Below are 21,764 nucleotides of genomic sequence, written 5' to 3'. Positions count from 1 at the left end.
TTCTCTTCCTTCTTCCTGCAACTTTCTTGCTTCTTTCTGCACCCCACTTGCCTCTTTCAGCACCTCAGTTGCCTCTTTCAGCACCTCCGTTGGTCCTTTCTGCACTGCTCTTGCTTTTTTCTGCACCCCACTTGCTTCTTTCTATACCTCTAGTGCTTCTTTCAGCAATTCTTTTGCATCTTTCTGCGCTACTCTTCCTTCTTTTTGCACACCTCATGCCTCTCTGTACCTCTCTTGCCTCTTTCTGCACCTTTCCTACCTCTTTCTGCACCCCTCTTGCCTCTTTTTGCACCTTGTTTGGTTCTTTCTGCACTGCTCTTGCTTCTTTCTAAACATCTGTTGCTTCTTTCAGCAATTCTCTTGCCTCTTCCTGCACCTATCTTCCCTATTTGTGCAACTCTCTTCCCTATTTGTGCAACTCTCTTCCCTCTTTCTGCACCGCTTTTCCCTCTTTCTGCACCGCTTTTCCCTCTTTCTGCACCGCTTTTCCCTCTTTCTGCACTGCTCTTCCCTCTTTCTGCACCGCTCTTCCCTCTTTCTGCACCGCTCTTCCCTCTTTCTGCACCGCTCTTCCCTCTTTCTGCACCGCTCTTCCCTCTTTCTGCACCGCTCTTCCCTCTTTCTGCACCGCTCTTCCCTCTTTCTGCACCCTTCGCGCCTTTTTCTGCACCTCTGTTGCTTCTTTGAGCACCTCTTTTGCTTCTTTGAGCACCTCTTTTGCTTCTTTCTGCACCTCTCTCTCCTCTTTCTGCACTCCTCTTGCCTCTTTCTGTACCTCTGTTGCTTTCTGCATTTCTCTTGCCTCTTTCTGCATCTTTCCTACCTCTTTCTGCACCCCTCTTGCCTCTTTTTGCACCTTGTTTGGTTCTTTCTGCACTGCTCTTGCTTCTTTCTAAACATCTGTTGCTTCTTTCAGCAATTCTCTTGCCTCTTCCTGCACCTATCTTCCCTATTTGTGCAACTCTCTTCCCTATTTGTGCAACTCTCTTCCCTCTTTGTGCACCGCTTTTCCCTCTTTGTGCACCGCTTTTCCCTCTTTCTGCACCGCTTTTCCCTCTTTCTGCACCGCTCTTCCCTCTTTCTGCACCGCTCTTCCCTCTTTCTGCACCGCTCTTCCCTCTTTCTGCACCGCTCTTCCCTCTTTCTGCACCGCTCTTGCCTCTTTCTGCACCCTTCGCGCCTTTTTCTGCACCTCTGTTGCTTCTTTGAGCACCTCTTTTGCTTCTTTCTGCACCTCTCTCTCCTCTTTCTGCACTCCTCTTGCCTCTTTCTGTACCTCTGTTGCTTTCTGCATTTCTCTTGCCTCTTTCTGCACCCTTTGCGCCTCTTTCAGCACCTCTGTTGCTTCTTTCTGCACTGCTCTTGCCTCTTTCTGCACCCCTCCTGCCTCCTTTTGCACCTCTGTTGCTTCTTTCTGCACTTCTCGTGGAACTTTCTGCACCCCTCTTGCTTCTTTCTGCACCCCTCTTGCTTCTTTCTGCACCCCTCTTGCCTCTTTCTGCACTTCTGTTGCCTCTTTCTGCACTTCTATTGCCTCTTTCAGCATCTTTGTTGCTTTTCTCTGCAGATCTCGTGCCCCTTTCTGCATCCCTTTTTCTCTGTCTGCACATCTCTTGCCTCTTACTGTACCTTGGTTACCTCTTTCTGCACTTCTCTTGCTCTTTCTACACCCTTCGCACCTCTTTCAGCACCGCTGTTGGTTCTTTCTTCACTGCTCTTGCTTTTTTCTGCACCCCACTTGCTTCTTTCTACACCTCTGTTGCTTCTTTCAGCAATTCTCTTGCCTCTTTCTGCACTTCTTCCTTCTCCCTTCCTTTTGCACCCCTCCTGCCTCTTTCTGCACCCAAACAAACAAGGAGAAGGTCGTCAATGTACCTGTGCCATACCACCACAAAGTCGGCCCAGTGGTGGTATGGCACAGGTACATTGACGACCTTCTCCTTGTTTGGAGAGGGTCGCCAGAACAGGCCCAGGACTTCATATGTGGTCTTAATAACAACGAGTTGAATCTCAAGTTCACATATGAAATCAGCCCCTCAGCAGTTAGCTATCTGGATCTCAGAGTATACGTGAGGGATGGAGTCCTTGAGACTGAATTGTATAGAAAACCCACTGCGGGCAATTCGATTCTACACGCCCACAGTAACCATCCACCTAAACTCATCAACAGTATACCGTATGGCGAGTTTCTCCGCCTCAAACGTAATTGCTCAAGAGAGGCTGATTTTGAAAATGCAGCCGCTCATTGTTTGAAAAGATTCCAAGTCAGAGGCTATAACCATGAGGTCCTGGTTTCAACACTCAATAAAGTTAGGAGAATTCCAAGGAAGGAACTCCTAATTCAGAAGAAATCAGTGATTAGACAACCAGATTGTCAGGAAGGAAAATTCCGTCTAATAACAACCTTCTCGGATGATGCCAACATTTTAAGGAGAATGTTAAAAAAAAGTTGGCACATTCTCCAAACTGACACAGTGATAGGCAAGGACATTCCTGCAGTCCCATTGATTACGTTTCGTAAATCTAGGTCACTCCGGGATAAACTGGTTCAGAGCCATTTATTACCACTGACGCAACCTACAGGCACATTGAAATCATTACAAGGCTTTTTTTCCATGTGGGAAATGTAGGGCCTGCAAGAACAGCAAAAAGATGTTGAAACACAACATTCCAGGAGTCAGGAAACCCAGATATATAGATAAATTCATCACATGTTCCACCACCCCTGTTGTATACTGCCTGACATGCCCTTGTGGGCTGAGATATATTGGCAGTACCATCAATAATGTCAAAATGCGCATTTTGGAACATCAGCGTGCCATCAAGAATAACGATGTCAACTACCCGGTAGCCAGACATTTTGCCCTTAACCATCAAAGTAATAGGGAGTTACTGCAATACTTTGGCTTGGATCACGTGCCCGCTAATCCCAGGGGGGGTGATAGAGTTCAAAGACTGCGGCGACTGGAATCCCGCTACATTATTGACCTGCATACCAAGGTCCCCCACGGTCTCAATAGTGGTGAGGAACTGAGTGTACACCTGGGTAGATAAATATGCTGATGTTTTTTTGCCTATATGATGAAAGTGAGGTTCCTGGAGTTTATTTATTTTGCTGTTGAAATATTATTATGCTGTCGAAATATTATCACCAGTGTTTACTATAATGCTCGAAGTACAGCTCTGCAGCAATTCGATATTTTCAATGTCCCTTAGTTGTGTCTTCATCTTTCTTCCTTTTTCATCCTTATCTTCTCGTTTATCTTCCTGGTTACTCTCTTCTGGCTTGTTCTTTGTCCTTTTTCCTTCCCCTCTCCCTTTTCCCTTTTTTCCTTCTCTCTTTTCTGTCTTCTCTCTCTAAACCTTTCTTTTTTCTACCTTTCCAATTTTCCTTTTGGTCTGTCCTCTTCTAGGCTACCATTTTCCATTATGGGAGAAACTCATAGACAGCAGTGATATATATCACATGGGGTGTCAAGCTCCCTTAGGAGCTATGTTTTAATGAATATGCAGATTGATTGCCAATACATGGCGTTATTCCTTGATGAGTTGTATATATGCTTGGTTTTCGCTTGTATGTATATAGCTGTCTCGTATCTATGAGACTCTCGTAACCACTAGACCATAGGGTACTAGTAACGCTGCATTTTGATGTTGACGTGACATCCCCACATCCTATATAGGATTACAGCTATTATGTTTGATATTTATGATATATGGTAACTGTTTGCTGTCCGTGACCGTAATTGGTAAGGTTCTGAATGCAATTAATTTGGTATCATGATTATACCATTCAAAGATGGCCACCCCATTGAAATGCAATAGAGAGGGTTGCGCTGCCATCATCGATTTTGTTGTAACAAGTATGACGTGAATGTATTTAACGCTTGTGCGTGGCGTCTGATATCAGACACTGATGAAGGAAACTCTGAAACGCGTCTGTCTTGCTGTCCGATTCATCTGCTAAATTAAAACAAGAACCGATACGTAACCCCTCCTGTGAGTGCTTGACTCTGTTGAAAAACAAGTGAGTTGGGAAGCTGAAGATTTAACGTGGGGCGCCGCCACGAAATAGCACCCGCCTGCGAGTGACCTGACCTGTCGGTGCGAACTTGGGAGCCTTAAATATATATATACACACACACACACTGAAAAGAACATAGGTTTCAGGGACATTATAGTTCGAAATGAGCATTTAAAAAACCTTTGAAATTCACTGAAAAAAACCATAGGTTTCAGGGACGTTATAGTTCGAAATGAGCATTTAAAAAACCTTTGAAATTCACTGAAAAAACCATAGGTTTCAGTGACGTTCTAGTTAGTTGGGTATTAGACTCCTACAAAACGAGTGAAATTCAGCCGTTAGTTAGTTCAGCTAACTGTAGCTCATCTCCCCGCAATGCACTGCTGATGACGTCACATATTACATCATTCATGACATGGTCAGTGACATCACTGATGACATCTTAAATGGGTTTTTTCTGTGAATTTCAAAGGTTCTTTAAATGCTAATTTCTTACTATAACATTCCTGAAACCTATGGCTTTTTCAGTGAATATATATATATATATATATATATATATATATAAGATCTGTTTGCACAGAAACACTTTTTTGTTCCTCAGTTGATGCTAAACTAGCCAAGAGATAGCACACATAAACTCTTCCAAATTCGCCACCACCCTCCTTCCCTCTTGGTGTTAAAACAAATAATTGTGTCAATTGAAGGATAATGAAGCACCTCTCCACAATGCTGGTATATGTATTTGGGCACTGATGTATTTTTTTTTACATGCCAACATGGTAGTCAAACATTCCATTCTGTTTGATCATGAGCTGGTCGGACCTTATACTTTAAATATTTCTTAACATTTGGCATAGCTGGCTGTGCACAAGTTTTATATCGTATTACAATAACATTGTTTTGTGGCACATAGCAGGATTCCAGGACAAGAATCAGGAGTCAGAATCATTTAATATTTTGTACCATTCACATGTTGTTATGATTTAAACGATTGAGAAAATTTGTTTGGCTCCTATATGGTATTTCGTTTCAAGACTCAAAAACACTATTTGCATTGAATTGTCGTAAAATATTTACCACCAAGGTTGGTCCGCTTGACCATTTCAAACAATGTTGTCTTACAAGGAATTGTCTGCTTTTGATAGAACAGTCATTCTCTTGGGAGTCTCTTCTGTGAGATACTGTGCTTCAACCGCTGTCTGACTGCATCCAATCGTTTTAAATAATGTGTAAGCCATGTTGAGTCGTACCATCAGCACGTTCAATTTCAAGTAATTCTCCACCAGACAGTGGGAACAATGCAATGGTTCTGAAGCGGTCTTTAATACACAGAGCTCTTCTATGTTCCACAAATAAAGAACAGGATCTGTTTTGGTACCAGGTGCCTTTTTACCTCCAATATCTGGGGTGAGGTCTTATATGGATGGTCCGATCCCACATAAAAATCCAGAGTTGAAATTCTCCTAGAGATTTATTCACTGTCCACTGGTTTGTGAGAGATCATAAATTACACTCTTCCCCCACCTTTCCAGTTTTCATCAACCTAATGGCATAGTATTTGTAAACAGAAAGTGCCTTATGGATCCACTGATGTCCCCCAGAAGGCATGTTGTTTTAAGTTCCCTTAACTTTGTCCTGTAAGACAGAAAACCAAATATCTCTCCTGTTTATGCCGCTCTTCCCAGCTGAGCCTCCTTTCTTCCATCACTTCTCCGTGAGCTGTGTTTCATGAGCAGATATTGGCAGCACATCCCTAAGATCACTGATCATCTTTTCTTGGTTCTTGTGTTTCCTCTTCTTGGACTTTGTGGGCAAAGAAGCCAAGCTGAGAAAGAATAAGAGAACGTGTCAGTAAATTAAGGTGGATGAAAACATAGAAAAGGGTAGAAGTGTAGTGCTTCTTGAGTAGTGATAAATACATCTAGCATTGATGAAGAGGGGCAAAGTAGCCTAAATCATGTCACAAAAAGTACCTAGTTACCTCATATCAGAGGCCACAGACCTCTGGTAATGTTATGTAATACAATATAAAACGTTATTAGATTTAGCTATCGCGTAGTGCTCTGCCCTGTTGTTCACTTGTAGCACTCCCTCTTTGAACTAAGTAGTCTTGGGATTCAGTAAAAACCTGGACCAAAAAACATCAAATTAAAACCTAGTATTACTGAATTTAGAAAATAAAGAGGAAATACTCCTTTGACCATAAAAAAGATATATATATATATTTTAAATAACTGTTTTAATGTGTACAAAAAATACATGTGAAATACATTTAAACATAGACATGGTAGGTAATCAGCATATTACTGTGAAAATGTACACTAATTGTGGCACCGGTAAGGGTGGCTCAAGCACACTCCATGCAAAGAGATGAAGAAGGGGCCATTTTATCATGTAACATTGTTTTAACAAGTGACAGTTTTTTAGTTGAGGGGTTTGTAAAATGTATTTATATTGGTAATCCTTTTTGGTTTTTGTGCTATTTCTGATGCTTGCTGCCAAGAAGTGTAGCGATCACAAGATTTACTGCTTCACAGGTGGATTTCTTTGGGTACATTATTTTATCTTATATTTGCACTTTTTTTAATTTTTGGTGCAGAGTGTTATACTTTCCTTTTTAATAGTCAGCTTTAGCTTTTTGGCAGGTTTCAATGTTATAGTAAAGAATGATAACCTTATATTGCATCATATTATTTTGTGTTTTATTGTTTTAACACATATGATGTATTTTTAGAGAATTAGTAAACCCAGGATGTTGCCTTTACATTACTTCAGTGTGCCGAAACTATCGAAACAAAAATCAGCTTTGGATATGCTTACAGGTTTTTAGATTCTGATTGCTGAGGTAGACCTTTGCCTTATGTTACCTGGTAGTGACCTCTTTGCCGTATAGACAACAGAATAATAGGTGAATTTGGAAGGTTCGTCTTCAGCAATTTCCTGAACCGCCTGTAGTTGCTTTGCCTCTCAGGTTTTAGTTCGGAGCTTGTAATAGCCTAGGTACTCTGACTCCAAAGGATCTGTACCATGTTTACACCAATTGATCATTCGCTGAGTAATGTGTGCAGCTTAAATCAAAGGTTTCAGCTTAATTAATAGTTGGGGGGGGGGGGGTAAAGAATGTAAATATTTTTGGTCTTCCTGCTAGATGCCACTGAAGGGTTTTCATTGGTAGTTTGATATGGTCATATCTGTGAACACTGAAGCACATTTGGAGGCATTCTTTGTAGCCGGTCTTGATTTGAGAGAGCTGAGTAGATTAACATTTCAGTAGTAAAGGCATCCATGCCCACTGCTGTTGTGGGTTCCACCTGGAGGGCACTTGAAGAGGAGTAACAATTTTATTAAGGCAGGGAAGCTTCTCATAAGCCCCTCTGATGACCTATCTTGAGGCATGAAAGAGCTCCGCATCGAAAATAATTCCCAGGTTCATATATCCAAGTGTATTCCAGGGACCAAAGCCAAGGACTGATAATGCAGCTCAAAATCAGCCTAACAACCTGGCTATCACTAGGATTTTGGTGTAGCTTATTTCGTGCAGAAGTAACTCTCAATTTCATCGTAGATGTGCACCAACTATGCAGTGGTTACTTTTATTCACTGGTTTGTTTTCCAGATTAAAGTACATTTTGTTATCATTGGTGTACATTTGGAAGTTCTCCTGGTTTTGCTCAAGAAGCTGTGCTGGACAGGGTACATAGATATGATCTCAGGTGATGCCCTGGGTACACTGCAAAGCACCAAGCATGAGGATGATTCTACTGACCCAAATCATATTTTTCAGTACACTTGTAAAGAAAGGATCGAATCTAGTCCGAAACAGTTCCAGAAATGTCATCTGAGTTTCTTCAGCCTTTCCAGGGGTATTCCATGGTCCACTCTATGTAGGCTGCAGAGGGTTGAATCATATTAGTACAAATTTCATGCCCAAAAATGAAACTTTGGGCACTCTGGTGATGGTAAGCAATGAGAATGTGCAATAAATTTGTTCCTTTTAATTGAGTACAACTTGGACATAAAGTTACTTTTTAAAAACTGCTAGCTCTTGCATTTAAGGCAAAAATCGACCACTTACCTTCCACAGAATAAATATGATCAGTGCCAGTAGCAAGAGGCCTCCAATAATGCTGCCAATAAGAATCCACAAGGACAGAGGTATGCGCTTGGGGAGGATGACCTCTAAAATCATCTGAAAAAGAAATAGGATGCTCAGACAAGGTTATGTTATTTCCCTTACACAACATTTATCCGAGGTACAGGGCACGTGATGTGTACTGCATGTTTGAGGTGAAGTCTGACAGCTTACTCACTAGAATTTTATTGTATGAGCACCATGTCCAGTTCAGCGAATCAGAGCAGCAGTGACTTTCCGTGTTAAGAGGGTTTTTAAAAGTAGACACGGGAGGAGGTGTAGTGGTGTTAACAGGGTTCTGTAAGCCAACATTCCCAGTGCTAGAGGACAATGCATGTAATTCATTTGTCAAACCGTATATGATTCCGACTCTTCCTTTGTCTTATCAGTGATCTACCGTTCACCCTGATAAGACAAGTTTCCTGAAACTATGTATAATGAGAGGCTTTATATTTAGGAAGGTAAACTTTAAAAAAACAAAAACAGTATCAAACCCAGGGGTGATCAATAACATTTTAGACTTCACCCTCCAGTCTGTGTTTCCCTGCACACATCTGGCCACTCACTAAACCTGTTGTTTACACACTGCACTTATAAAGTACCCAAAGGTGAGCCATTATCTGAACTCCTTCTTTATTAACATACAAAAACATTGGACAGTATGAATCGCCACAGAGTTGAGGAACATTGGACTTTTCAAGAGTGTGAACTAAAATGAGTTCCAAGAGGTCCACTCCATTATCCAGAAAAAGCAACAAATTGAGGCAAACCTAGAAGTTATCTTGATACACTTGACCATCTGTTTACTCCCACAGTTGACACAATTGCTACACTAAAAAGAGACAAATTGAAATCTGACGTTAAACCATGTAACAAAGGGCAGATGCTGAGTCAACCAGTATGAAGATAAAAACTAACAATAAGATCAATGGCATTGATTAAACAATGGGGATCACAAAGCACTGTGCAAAAAAAAAATACAGAAGACTGTACTAAATGTATGTTAAGAGCCCCAAGCTAGTATTACTTGAATGTCATCAACATGGCAATAAACCATGAATGAGAAATCTTCAAAATCTTCTTTGTACTGACCACTCAATAGACAATCAAAAAGGTTCTGTGTACAGTGAATCAGTACTTCAAGGACTTGCACAAGCTGTTCAATTCTAAAATAGGATACAAAAGAGAAGACATACCACACATTTCTGAAACAACCTGATAACCCAAAATATCTTATCCCCCACTTTAGCCAACACTGACAAACACTACTTATAATATGCAGGTCCGATACGGATTCGATCGTTGTTTTTTCTGTTGCAAAATACCTAGAATGTATTTGGTCTGCACGGTCTAAAATCATCTCCACGTTGCAACACTGATCGCTAGGTCTTAAAGGATACATAGATTAAATTTCAAGTAAAGAATAGCCAATCTTGTTTATAGGAGGCTTGATTTAGTATATGGAAATTATATTTCATTGGGCATTTTTACGTGAAATCATATGCTGTGTTATGTCTTATAGGATTTTAATGTTGAGTGAAAATCGTATTTTTATGATAGATTTTTCTGTATTAATTGTATCGCTTCAAAGATATTTGATCGAAATAAAGTGTTTATGACTGACTGACAGACAAACACTAGAATCCATGGAGAAGTTGGAGTTGTCCAAATTTGCACAAGATTAGAGCACCCATTCATGCTCTGCAGCAACCATATTGATGTGCTTTTCAAAACTGATTCCCAGCATCACAAGCCTAGTGAATATATCCATCAACAAATAAGTAGTCCCATAGATCACAAAGACATCAATCATTACCCTCCACCTGAAAACACTAATACAAGCCTACAAACAACGCTTCTGCAGCTCTGTGTTTAGCAAAATCCTCAAAAGTGAAATATTTTGTCAGTTGTAGTGTTTTGTGAAACCAAACAACCACTACATAGTTGTCCAGTTTTCAGCTGGAGAGTCAAGCAGAAAAAAGGTTAGCAAGCATACAACAGGACCATATCTCTCTAGAAAAAGACAACCTTGCACGGCTTGATTCTTCTGGTACTCCCTGCAGCCTATGTAATGGATGGCCATAAAAATTCCAAACAGAAGGCAGAACGAGTGATCAGGAACTTAAGGATATTCCCTGCTGTAGATCAAATCATTCTTTCTGAATTTGGTCGAATGACTCCACTGGAACATTACTTGCAAAATCTAGTGCATAATTGCGAAGGTAATCCTCCATTTCTTGGGGATATGTGGAGGCAAAATTGAAATACCATGGTAAGCCAGACTCCCAAAATTACTTGTACCTGCACAATTGGTCATTTAAGACACGGGAATACAAATGTACTATTTATGATACCCCGTTCAAGGGGTCCCTACATCAAACTAAATTGAAAAACAAGTTGATTAATAATTTCAAATGGAAACCATTTTGCTTCTATGGTCCTCGGTTAAACAAATATACATAACATTCTTAATGTTCAGAAATGATTAAGAGGAGTAAGACATTTTTACTTCATTTCTAAAAGAAGGGAAAAGTTTTTTTTAAAAAAAATTAAAAATACTGGTTTCATGGTCAGCAGTTTGTGTATGGCAACCCGTTCAGGAATGAGGAAGAAAGGGTGACAAAGAATGACTAGAGCACAAAAAATTAGGAGGTAAGACAGAAGGCAAAAGGTGGTATAGCAAAAAGGAGAACAGCAAGAAAAATATGAAAAAATAAGTGGTCATTTGAATTGGGAAAGGAAAGATGGAAGGGAGGCAATCAGGAAACGAAGAGAATGGGGACGGAAGCAAGCAGATGATGATGAGGTAGATGATAAGGGAGGAGATGCTAAAGGCAAGATAGGATGCCACGGTGAGGAGAGAAGGACATGAGTGTAAGAACCAGGGACTTGTAGGGCATTTTCTGTGTGCAAATACGTAATACTGGAAAGACCTTGCAAAGATAACCTAACCATCAAAAACACATTTGTCAGGTCAGGAGCATTAAAAATAATATTCAGAAGGCTAACTTCCATTACAAAGCGTCAGAAGGCAAGCCTTTGCTTCTCTGTGTTCTTCTAGAAACACTGTCATGATCCGGGATATTCAAGAGGGAATAATGTGTCTCCCTGCCCATCCTAACCTCTCTCCGATGTGTTGACTCGTCCAGAAACAGCATGCTGTTCTCGTTTGCATCCAACATGAACGTGCTAACGATTAGGACCGACTTGAATTTCGCCTGATGGTTCAGAAAATGAGAGAGATTAAAAAACTGTAGTGAAAATATTATTTTGAACCTACCAAGCATAAAAAGTAGTTCAAGACTCAACCACTGTACAACAAATACAAATTAGGAAGAAGCATTCATTGAGACACTACAGCGGAGTGTTTACTTTGCTCAATTTCATACCACTTTTCTCCTCTAATACGATGAAATATATATATATATTTTTACTTATTTGGGATTTCTATTGACGTAGACTAGGTCCCAAAGGTTATTAAAGACACGTACAACCTGTGTCAAAGTGTTATGTAGGTAACAGGCTGATGACTAAGATGAGATAGTACAAACTTATCATTTTGCTGATAGTAGTTGCTTCATCTGTCCCTGTGTCATAGTTTGAATTGCTTTACTTAACTAGGTTGTACATTTGGTTACATTTATTAAGGTGTTTCCCCCCAGGGTAGTCGATATTTCCTGGTTATACAAGATTTCTAAGGCTTCATTCTGTGGAAATTACTGGTTGGCTATTTACACTCGATCCTTACCTGTTGTCAAATGGTTGAAGGGAAGAAGAGGAATTTGCGTCCTGCCTTACTAGTCAATCATTTTCAGCTGATCATTCACAAGTGGACGACATTGCTCCCTTCCAGTCAACCAAAAACATGTCGAAGCCAATAGGTCTCATGGAGTGAGGAAAGAGAAGCACATGGACCAGAGGGCGAAGCGTGGGTAGAGGGGACCAGGCATGAGGATAAGAGAGCAGCATTGATTGGGAGCAGGAGAGAAGCATGCAAGGGAGGCAAGCTGGAAAGTGCATGCACGTGTGGAGTGCGTAAGCAAAACAAAAGAAGATAGAGTGGAGAATATCATGCAGATGAAAAAAAGCAGAACAGGGCCAGACTGGAAGGGCAAGTGGTAGACTGCTGTTTAACACATGCACTCTTGTGGCATGCTTAAGGATAAAAGTAGTTCCATAAAAGTGAGCAGTGCAAGGACACAAGAAAAGAGGATATACTCCAGGGGAGGGACAACACAATATGGACCACACAAAGCAACATATAAAAAGCAAGTCAATGAGTGACAATAAAGTCAAGCTTGGGCTGACTGGTAGACTTGACCTAAAGTCCGACACAACACACATACATTCTAACCACATAATAACAGGCACCTGAAAACTGGTAGAAGGACGAATAATCTGAGATATCGATGGCCAGGCAGAAAACAAACCAATAGGCATCGCTTCTCACAGCGACCAGCAGAAATATTCATGAACAGAGATTAACAGCCATAATTGCACCCAGAAACCTACACCAAAAAGCATATAAGTATGCAAGCACCCTTGCACTCAAACATACATACAGATGAGTGTGTACATATATCAGTAGGCATAGGTACTCGTCGACAAAAGACCAGTGGTCTGTACCCAGTAATCTAAGGTGCTGGATCAGCAGACACTGTTGATTAGGCAGAGCGGTATGCCTCTCCCACCCTTTTTCCGTCATTCCTTATTTATTGCTCCCTTGAGACATCCACGCTCACAAGAAAAAGGATACATATGCAGACATACAGGCGCCACTATGCACAGAAACACATTTCCATATATACAAACACTGCAGAGACAGGCCCACACAACATATGTGCACATACAATCACAAAAAGGCATTCAGTGAGGTGTAAAGGACAAGCGGTGAGAAATGACTAAACATGGATGGGCAAACTGACATATGGGTATTGTTTGTTTGGTTCCGGGAAAACAGACTTGTAGTTCACCTGATATCTAGCCCTTCTGCAGAGGGAATCCCCTTTGAGGTGTAGGAAGTAGATGGAGATTCAACACCTTTCCAAATGATTGCCCTCTCCCGAAGAAATCACTTCAACTGAGTAATGGAAGAAGTGAAGTCGGTCTTCTAGTACATTACATCATGTTCTCGTTGGAATGATCAACTGTGTTATTTTTGTTTTTTTAGAGATGCAGAAAGGGATGAGATTATAATAATTAGTTAAAGTTGAGGCGGTGTGCTAGGTTAAGAGTAATACAAGGTTTAAATGAAAGTGTGAGAGATATTATATGAATGTGTGGTGAGAAGGCTAGAATAGGAGGTGACATGGAGGTAAGCCCTGTGAAATACACACAGAATATGGCATACAACAAAAAAGGTTATGGGTGGGGAGTACAATTTAGGAGTTCAGAATTACTGTTGATGCACAATGCACGTGTAGCAGTGCATCTTTTACAAGTTAGCCACAATGTTGCCTCTACTTTTTTGAATTCTCGTTTATAACGAACAATCCTAAATCCAGCATTTACTTCAAACCTAGCCTTCATCAGATCAAAGCGCTTCAGGAAGATCCTATAAAGACATCTTAAGATCAACCAACATTACCTTGGCAAAGAAGTCATTGTGAATTACCCGAAGCACTTTCAATGAGATCTCTGTGTTCCTCTCCAGACTGTGAAGCCGGCACTGAACAATCTCACACCAGGTGTTGCTGCAGTTCTGCAGGTAAGAAAAGATGCAAGCTTAGCACATAGCTTCAAGGATTAACAAACCTTATTATGGTTCTTAGATATAAGGCAGTCATGAAGGTTGTCTGTGGCTCACACATTGCTTCTCGCGGTCAGTGTTAGAGACAGCTAGGTGAAAATGTTGTGATAACGTCACTTACCCATAATCAGCACACCCTCCAAATTGACCATTTCATTGAAGATCTTTACTGTGAGCCCTAAAACAAGTGTTCATGTCTAAAGAAGAATGTGTTTTAGCCTGTACAAACAAGGTGTGTGTATGATACAGGCGGATGCTCTGACCTTTGGAATTACCCAAGACTTCACCAGGAAGAAAACAGACTATCTTATGGAATATGCAGTTCTAGTTTTTTATTCCTCAAAATAATCAATCTAATATCACCTTGATGTCTCAATTACATCAAATAACAGCTGTAATAATGGAAAAATAAGGAACATCAGTTCTAATTACCTATTTTTGAATCAGTAAATCTTCTGGTAATAGACTTTTGGTGCTGGGAAGTCATTTGTGTTGCATACACCTGTCATTTAAGTATAGTAGAACATGTCTGATCTATGTGACTCCTCCGGCGACAATATTTTTGAAATACTGGAGTTGTATAATGCTAAAACAGAAAAGATTGTATATAATTTTCTGAAGAGATAAGATTCTCCAAATCTTGCAGTTCAGATCTCACAGTTCTATATTTGCAGCATGAAAACAGATGACTGCTGTTTTGGGTCAAACGCACATTGTATGGAAGAACTCATGGAAGAACTCATCGCAGTAGGCAGGGTTCTTCTGAGATGTCAATAGAGCAAGGTTCACAAAGGCTAGTAGATTCCTTTTCAGTGCATGTGTCTTTCCTGTCCTTATGTGTTTGAAATTACAAACACACCACAGTGAAGTGACTGCGGGTTGACACAGACCAGTCCAATCTTATTTTGTATTGCTGAGGGTGTATGGTGTGATCTTTTGAGGTATATTTGTGTTCTTGGTAACTAGAGGAAGGAGGAATAGAACCGCTTGTAATTTTACGGTATCAGGCAGTTGTTAGACTGCGAACGACTAGCTTGAACAACCATGGTCACATCTGGTCTAGGTCAGGCTGTGGCCTGGCATGAACACAAACATTGCTTCTAAGATGATAGATAGTCCAGATGTTGTAGCACCCCAATGCCTTACACTGATACCTTCTTCAGAACACTCTTAAATATGCAACAAAGGCTGCTCAACATTCCATGTACATCACGACATGGGAGAAGCAATTTAATTCGGATCCTAGTGCAATGGCACACTACTTGACTGTTCCCATGAGGCACAGGGTCAAGTCTGATTTGCATATAGCTGGGTCTGAACTGAGATGGCAAAGTTAGTAAGCTAAAGAATGATGATGGATTCAACCCAGATCGGTGACTGGGGGTAAGTATCTGAAAAGTTTCAGTGCTCCGTCCGTCATCTCCTTGTGTCTACTAAAATACTACACCTGCCTGCTTTGTAGTGAAGTCATGATGGCTGTTCTACAGTGTGACCTGTCCCTGTGCATTTAGTTCTGCCAGTCATAACTGCTTGCTGCACTATATAAAAAACTATCTTTCTCTCCTCCTGCTCAAGATACTTAGTAAAGTTAAGTGACTAAAAAACAATACCTTCTAAACTCACCACACCCCACATTCATCATCGGCAACAAAAAAAAAAACAAAAAAAAAGAACTCCAGCAAAGAGCCCCCCTCGCCTGGCCGGTTGGGCATTGCAGCGCCGGCCAAATAAGAAGCTGCCAGATAATGAAGCATGACACCTCTGTGTAAGTGCCCTTGCTCCTATAAGGAGCACCCCCCTCTAGTACCCACTTGGTGAGAATTGAACCCCCTTCCCCGCTAAACCCCCTTTTCTTCTGTAGGCACTGCATACCTCTTTCTTCACAGTTAACCTCTTGGGACACGTATGCTGGACCTTTTTTTGCCCCAGGACCACCCTCGTTTTTGTACAATTTAAAACATATTACTTCCAGCAAAATTTTGAGAAGTATTTCAGGCATTAGTAACTGAACAGGCACAGGCTAACACATGTGTATAACCCAGTGGTTGGAGTCACAACTGCTCCTGTTTAAGCGGTCAGATTAAAATCATAACTTCTGTCCGACTGTTGGGCATGTTTTTGAACCCAGCCACCAATGTGGGTGCATTTCAAATAACTGTAAAACAATTCATCTGGGGTAATGACAACATTTCATTTTCATTTCTGAATCTGCGATGACATACCCACTGGTTGGATGTTTCTCGGATGGTGAAACACAGTTTAAAAGTTAGTTAACCATGAAATTACATCGCAGTGGTCTGCTGCCGTAGTGACCCTGTCACAGGTGGTCATATGGACTGTAGATACAGAATCACTGCCTGGGGGAACTTCAGAGCACTCTTGGGTGGTATACATACACAGACATAAAGCATATCTAAACTCCCCCCTTGACACTTAAAGGGAATCTTCATCCTTTCTCTCTGATTTCTTTTCCTTCCACCCACCTATACAGAGTAGGGTATTACATATTAAATTCTTTTTTAGAACTATAGAATGACAAATTTCGAATTTTTGATTCATGAAGGATTAGCTCTGAGGGTCTGTTCACATGATTGAGAATTTGCGATTCTTCAAATTCTAAGTACATACTTTTCCTATAGTCCTTGTGTAAACATGGAAATAAAATAAATATTGCCATTTCTAATGGTGCTTGGTGAATTCATTGAAAGTAAATTTAAGACTAGGGGGGATCATGGTGTATTAAAAACGATAAGATCCAGTAGTTCAGTTTCACCACTTGGACATGGTGTCTATGTTGGTATTCCGAATTCGAGTAAGAGGCAGGATTAACCCAGGTGTCAAAAGGAATGACCCCTGTAGCTCCATCTGAATGATGGCTAGGAGACAACAGTTCAGCCTGCCTTAGTTAGTTTTGGGGATTCTATTCAAATTATCCATCTGCCGTGTGCATTCCATGAAGTTAACTTTTTTCAACGGGGGCAAGGGTGCATACTTTGTGGTTGGCACACCCTCTTCACTCATTTAAAATCTGGCTCCTAAATCTCAGTCTTTTTGTTGATGGAAATGTGTTTATTTAAAGCATGTGGATCAATGCAGGCAGCTCCAGATCCTTTGCCAGCAAAGCAACCCAGGATTCCCTTTCTCCTACCTCTTCTGCTGCCGAAGCAGCCTGGTTGCATGAAATGCTGCTGGTTCCTAAAGCTAGTTCTCTGAAGCGGACTCTCCCTCCGTGTTGGCAATGCCCGGGCCAGCGAATTTCAAACCTGGCTCCATGTACTGCCTCCTTTTCCACTGAAGGCCCCTAAAAGTTCAAATTTTAAATATCTAAATATGTGCTCTTTGGTGTCCTGGGCCCTAAACGCATTGGTCTTCATAAAAGCATTCCAGATCGATCACATTTTATCAGGGTACCCCTTTCAAAATGATGTCCGGCCTAAAGTGACTGCAACTCACAAGATCTATTAAAATTTTCCCCGTGAATGCTGATGCAATTTTGCCATAGTGTAACTATGAAAAGCGTGGATTCTATCTGAATGTGGTTGTGACCTCTGAAAAGATCATAGGAGGATCTCAAGGCAGTGCCAACAAGGTCAAAGAAACCACCATTGGAGTGCTGTATTTAGGTCTGGGCTTTCTGAAGAATGTTGCCCAAGAGATGAACTGTTGGTGTACGGCACTAACTATATTTTTTAAATCGCTTTTTGTTGGTTTTATCATATATTGTACGTGATCGCAGGAGCTTTACAGTATATCACCTTGTTCTACATGTAGTCAGGACGTTCATGTAATTACATGAGCCAGGTACTTCGTATAATAATATTCAGTGTAACATATCAAACAAGCACAGAGTCAAACAGCAAAAGCCTCCTCAACAGGGTTACCGTTCTGTGGGGTCAATCAATGTCATCTCATTTATTAGATTTTCCAGGGTGCATCCTATATCTCATCCATACCTCCAGAGCAGGGGATCACACGCTCTGGAAACCTTCCCTCTTCTTGGCATTCATCCATCTCTTCAGCCACATCCTAGATTGATCTAGGTACCCTGCAAAGCTCTGGGTCACTTCCTCACACTTTTCAATAGAGGGCATCTGCATATTCTGCAAGCCTCGTCACACATCAGTGCTTCTACCTCCACCCTCGCCCACTGTTCCCCAGCCACCTGCCATATGTATTGTCAACTTTCGCCTTCGAGGACTTGGCTATCACTTTCCTAGCCAAGGCTATGGCAAGGACCAACAATCTGTTTGGCTTCTTGAGTGCGGGTCAGGAGAAAGCCCTCAAAAAGCAGACCTCCTGTGTCACTTCCAGCTGCCTTCTCAGGGTTAGACAGTTAAGTGTCTAACTATTTGTTCCCAATAAGTGATTGCTACTGGGCAGTCCCATACTATGTGAAAAAGTTGCCAATAGTGACCCACATCTCGGGCATGTCCTCGGGTCCCAGGTGGCACCAAATATAGTCGTCCTTCTCCCATTACTAGAAGTTCTGAGAGTGGGCACATGAGCTTCCACTTAATGGGAAAGATTTTTTCACAGAGTTGACTGATGACCAGTTGATAAAATGCAAATCAGTTGCCCATGTTGGTAAATCCCTTGTCGTTCTTGCAAGCAAAGAAGATGACAGACCCTTACCAGGTATCCAGATCCACTTGCTTTTCATATTAAGAGATAATTCCCTTCAATGGGAGCAAAGGTTCACCTTACCGTGTTTACGTGGAGTGAACTGACTAATGGTCAAAATACCTGAGTGGGTCTCATCACCCAAAAAACAATCTCTTCATATCCCATGGAAGCATATATTGTCCGCATCAGTTATCCAAACACCACTGCATTCAAGCAGGGTGAGTGTTTGTTTAAAAGGAGGAAGTATGAGAAGAAAAAACAAAGTGGTCTACTCTCTGAAATACAAGTTTTTCTCTATATGTATAATCATAATATGGACACTCACCATGGCACACACAGACTATGAGGTTTACTGCACCTTGACATTCACAGTCATCTCCTTGTATCTGGTAAATTTGGCATCACCTGTAGTTCTGCTGCTGCAATGTAGAGCTACCACCTTTTATGTTTGTGGCATTTTTTAAAAGAACATCTGAGATACCAGAATCTACACATTCATCTGTTTGTCTGGGCTTTTGCTTAGGGCCTCAGATTGTCAGCAGTTACTTTGTGTCAACCCACAAGAAGATTCTTTGAGCAAGTTGGCCTGTGCTGCTCACATTTGCAAACTGAACAATTTTGTGGTCTTCCTTCTCCTTCCCCACTGCAGGGATGCCAATGTGGACTGCTTTCTGACCAGGAGGTAATACAACACGTGATTGGTTTGCACCTTGAATGGACAGGGTTTGCTACTCTTGCTAGGAGGCCAATCGGCTTAGGTGGGAAGGTCTGTTCTTCCTTCTTACCTTTGAATTATGGACCTACCTTAAAGTTGTTGTGCTCTCCTAGCTGTCACATAGTTCTTGAGGTCCTAAAACAGCTACCATCTAAAGGTTCCGTACCACCGCTGGGCATAGGGGACTACATTTCCTCATAAGAGTAGTAGTATTGACCATTTGGCCTTGGTTTAAAATGTGCTAGCTCTCTCTTTTTCTTGCTTTTTCCCTCTCTCTTTCTCACACTGTCACAGTGAAAGAAAGAGAGACAATCTAAGAGTGAGAGCTCCATTTGTCTCCCTCTTTTAAAGGCAAGGGGGTGGCACCAAGCGGAGTTGCCTGCTGGCCACCATCTATATAAATAAGCAAAAGGCTTGGGGGCAGACTAGATTGTCCTTTTCTGTTCATTTATTTTTGAATGAACCTAATGTTTACAAACATTACATGGAGCAGCACTGCTGTAACTGTCACAAACATTAGAATGCATGCATGTGTTAAATGTTTTACAAACACTGCCTGTGCACATGTTAGGGTTACCTACAGCTGATCATTAACATTTAAGTTTGTGTGACAATGGCATTTCCGAGATAAACAATGAATGCTATCCACATAAGACAACTCTGTTGCCAACTCCTAGCCTCCTAACAGATTTACCTGTGCCTCTGCATGAAGATACAGGCCTATTCTTGCATTCTGGGCAGAAGTCCTTCCCATACTGATCTCTGTGGAGGAAAACTGCAGCCAGCCTGATTTTCTTTGGCTATCAACTCACCTTCATTTATTTGTAAATGTAGGCTGGAGCTTCTACACATCTTTTGGACTTCTAAGTCCTCGACTCCGTGATGCTGGTGTATTTAGAATGTGGAAAAAGAACAAGTGATGGACAGAATGTTGAACAATGTCAAACATTCACCCCAGTACAGTGATCTGGGTCTAAATCCATAATTTTTTTGCTCCCCATGCCATTCCAGTTTAAACCCAGCCATATGCAAATCAGTCTTGACCCTGTGCCTCATGGGAACAGTTCAGCACTAACTGCCAAGCCAGGTCCTCCCTAGACTGGAAACAAGCATCCTAGGACCGGTTTTGGGGTTTCACCCCTCTTCAGCCAGCATAGCTTGATTCCAGTGGCATGGAGATTATGGGAACCACGTCTGGTCATACCCGTCCCACTCGGGGTGACAAATGCAAAAAGAACAATTGATGGACAGAATGCAGAACAATGTCATACATTCACCCCCGTAGAGAGATCTGGGCCTAAATCCATAGTTTTTTTCTCCCCATGCCATTCCAGTTAAAACCCAGCCATATGCAAATCAGTATTATTCTCGTTACTTGACACTTGAGAGGAAGTTATTTTCTTATATTGCATCAGGCTACGGAATATCAGCAGAATTAAGAAGAATACTGACCAGGCCCTCAAAAGAAATCGGACGGCCCACTGTTTCTCCCTTCAAAAATCTTGCTTACTCATGCTTCATTTGTACATTTTATTTTGCATAATGCGTCTTTGATGGCAATGACATACTGCAAGTGCCATAATTGAGTGGGAAGGTATGCATAACAAGATGTCTATATGAGCTGTGGTATGTTGCACCCCTGCTTGACCCATTCTTCTGATGTCTATCAAATGCTTACTAGCTTGTCAGTGTGCAGCATATCCTCCGGATGAATGGGGACCACCCCAGACTGGTTCCTTGCCATTGCCTCGGTCATGTTTAACAGGACGCAGGTGGCCTGGAAGACAGAATGTTAACCATGTGAGTACTCATACTTCCATGCAAGTAAATATATGACACGTTCAATTATTGTTACTACCTCCTCTACATTCTTAAGTCTGTTTATTTATGCTAGGAGGACAGAAGGCCACATGGACCTTATAATAATGTCATGGACCTTGACATTATTATAATCCACAACGTTCAGACTCTACCACTATTTGCTTTGTTTCAAACAGAGTCAAAAGTGCAGAAACTGGTGGCCAAGTAAGATGGCTGACTGGTAGTGTACCGAGTCCGCTCCGGCCCCACGGACTCCCAAAAGCGGCTAAGCGGGGGCTCTGGATCGGCGCAGACCCGGCGAAGCAATCGCGGAACGCTTGTGGAGGCAGATGTCGCGGTGGTGAGGCTGCGGCGACCCCTGAAATGTGGGACTGCGAGCTCTGACTCGGGAGCCGAGAGCGGTCAAAATGGCGGCCTCGGGCCGCGGCTGATCGCCGTGCGGGGCTCCACACGAGCTCGGGGGAGTGACCGGAGGCAGGTCGAGTGATGCACCGGGCAGTGGCGACCCTGCAGAATGAAGTGGTTCGGGCATGGATGGTGATGCGAACGGGGATCGCGCGCCGAGCAACAACTCAGTGGGACCTTCACGGAGCGGCCGCGTCCGCCGCCACTACGGAGACTGCGGGGTGAGGAGGCTGGCCACCGGGATGTGATTTGATCTCCATGACGACAACACCTGCAGGTTGGAGGGGACGCCGAC

At 41.9% G+C, this 21,764-nt stretch overlaps 1 protein-coding gene across 4 annotated transcripts in view; it reads right to left on the bottom strand.

Annotated features, from left to right (window-relative positions):
- Positions 1-4,959: 4,959 nt before the first annotated feature.
- Positions 4,960-21,764, bottom strand: part of ITGA10 (integrin subunit alpha 10) — a 307,154-nt gene continuing 290,349 nt past the window's right edge. For all 4 annotated transcript variants that reach the window (XM_085637685.1, XM_085637688.1, XM_085637687.1 and 1 more), the window contains 5 exons: positions 20,922-21,020; positions 13,744-13,857; positions 11,279-11,374; positions 8,100-8,213; positions 4,960-5,849 (listed from right to left, as the gene is read on the bottom strand). In XM_085637685.1, the coding sequence (XP_085493811.1) occupies positions 5,784-5,849; positions 8,100-8,213; positions 11,279-11,374; positions 13,744-13,857; positions 20,922-21,020 (489 nt within the window). In that variant the 3' untranslated portion in view covers positions 4,960-5,783. The remainder of the gene's footprint in view (positions 5,850-8,099; positions 8,214-11,278; positions 11,375-13,743; positions 13,858-20,921; positions 21,021-21,764) is intronic.

The sequence above is a fragment of the Triturus cristatus genome, chromosome 12, assembly GCF_964204655.1.
Source record: "Triturus cristatus chromosome 12, aTriCri1.1, whole genome shotgun sequence".
NCBI classification, from domain to species: Eukaryota; Metazoa; Chordata; class Amphibia; order Caudata; family Salamandridae; genus Triturus; species Triturus cristatus.
Note: the sequence above shows the minus strand (reverse complement) of the source record. Positions and strands in the feature narration are given on the sequence as shown.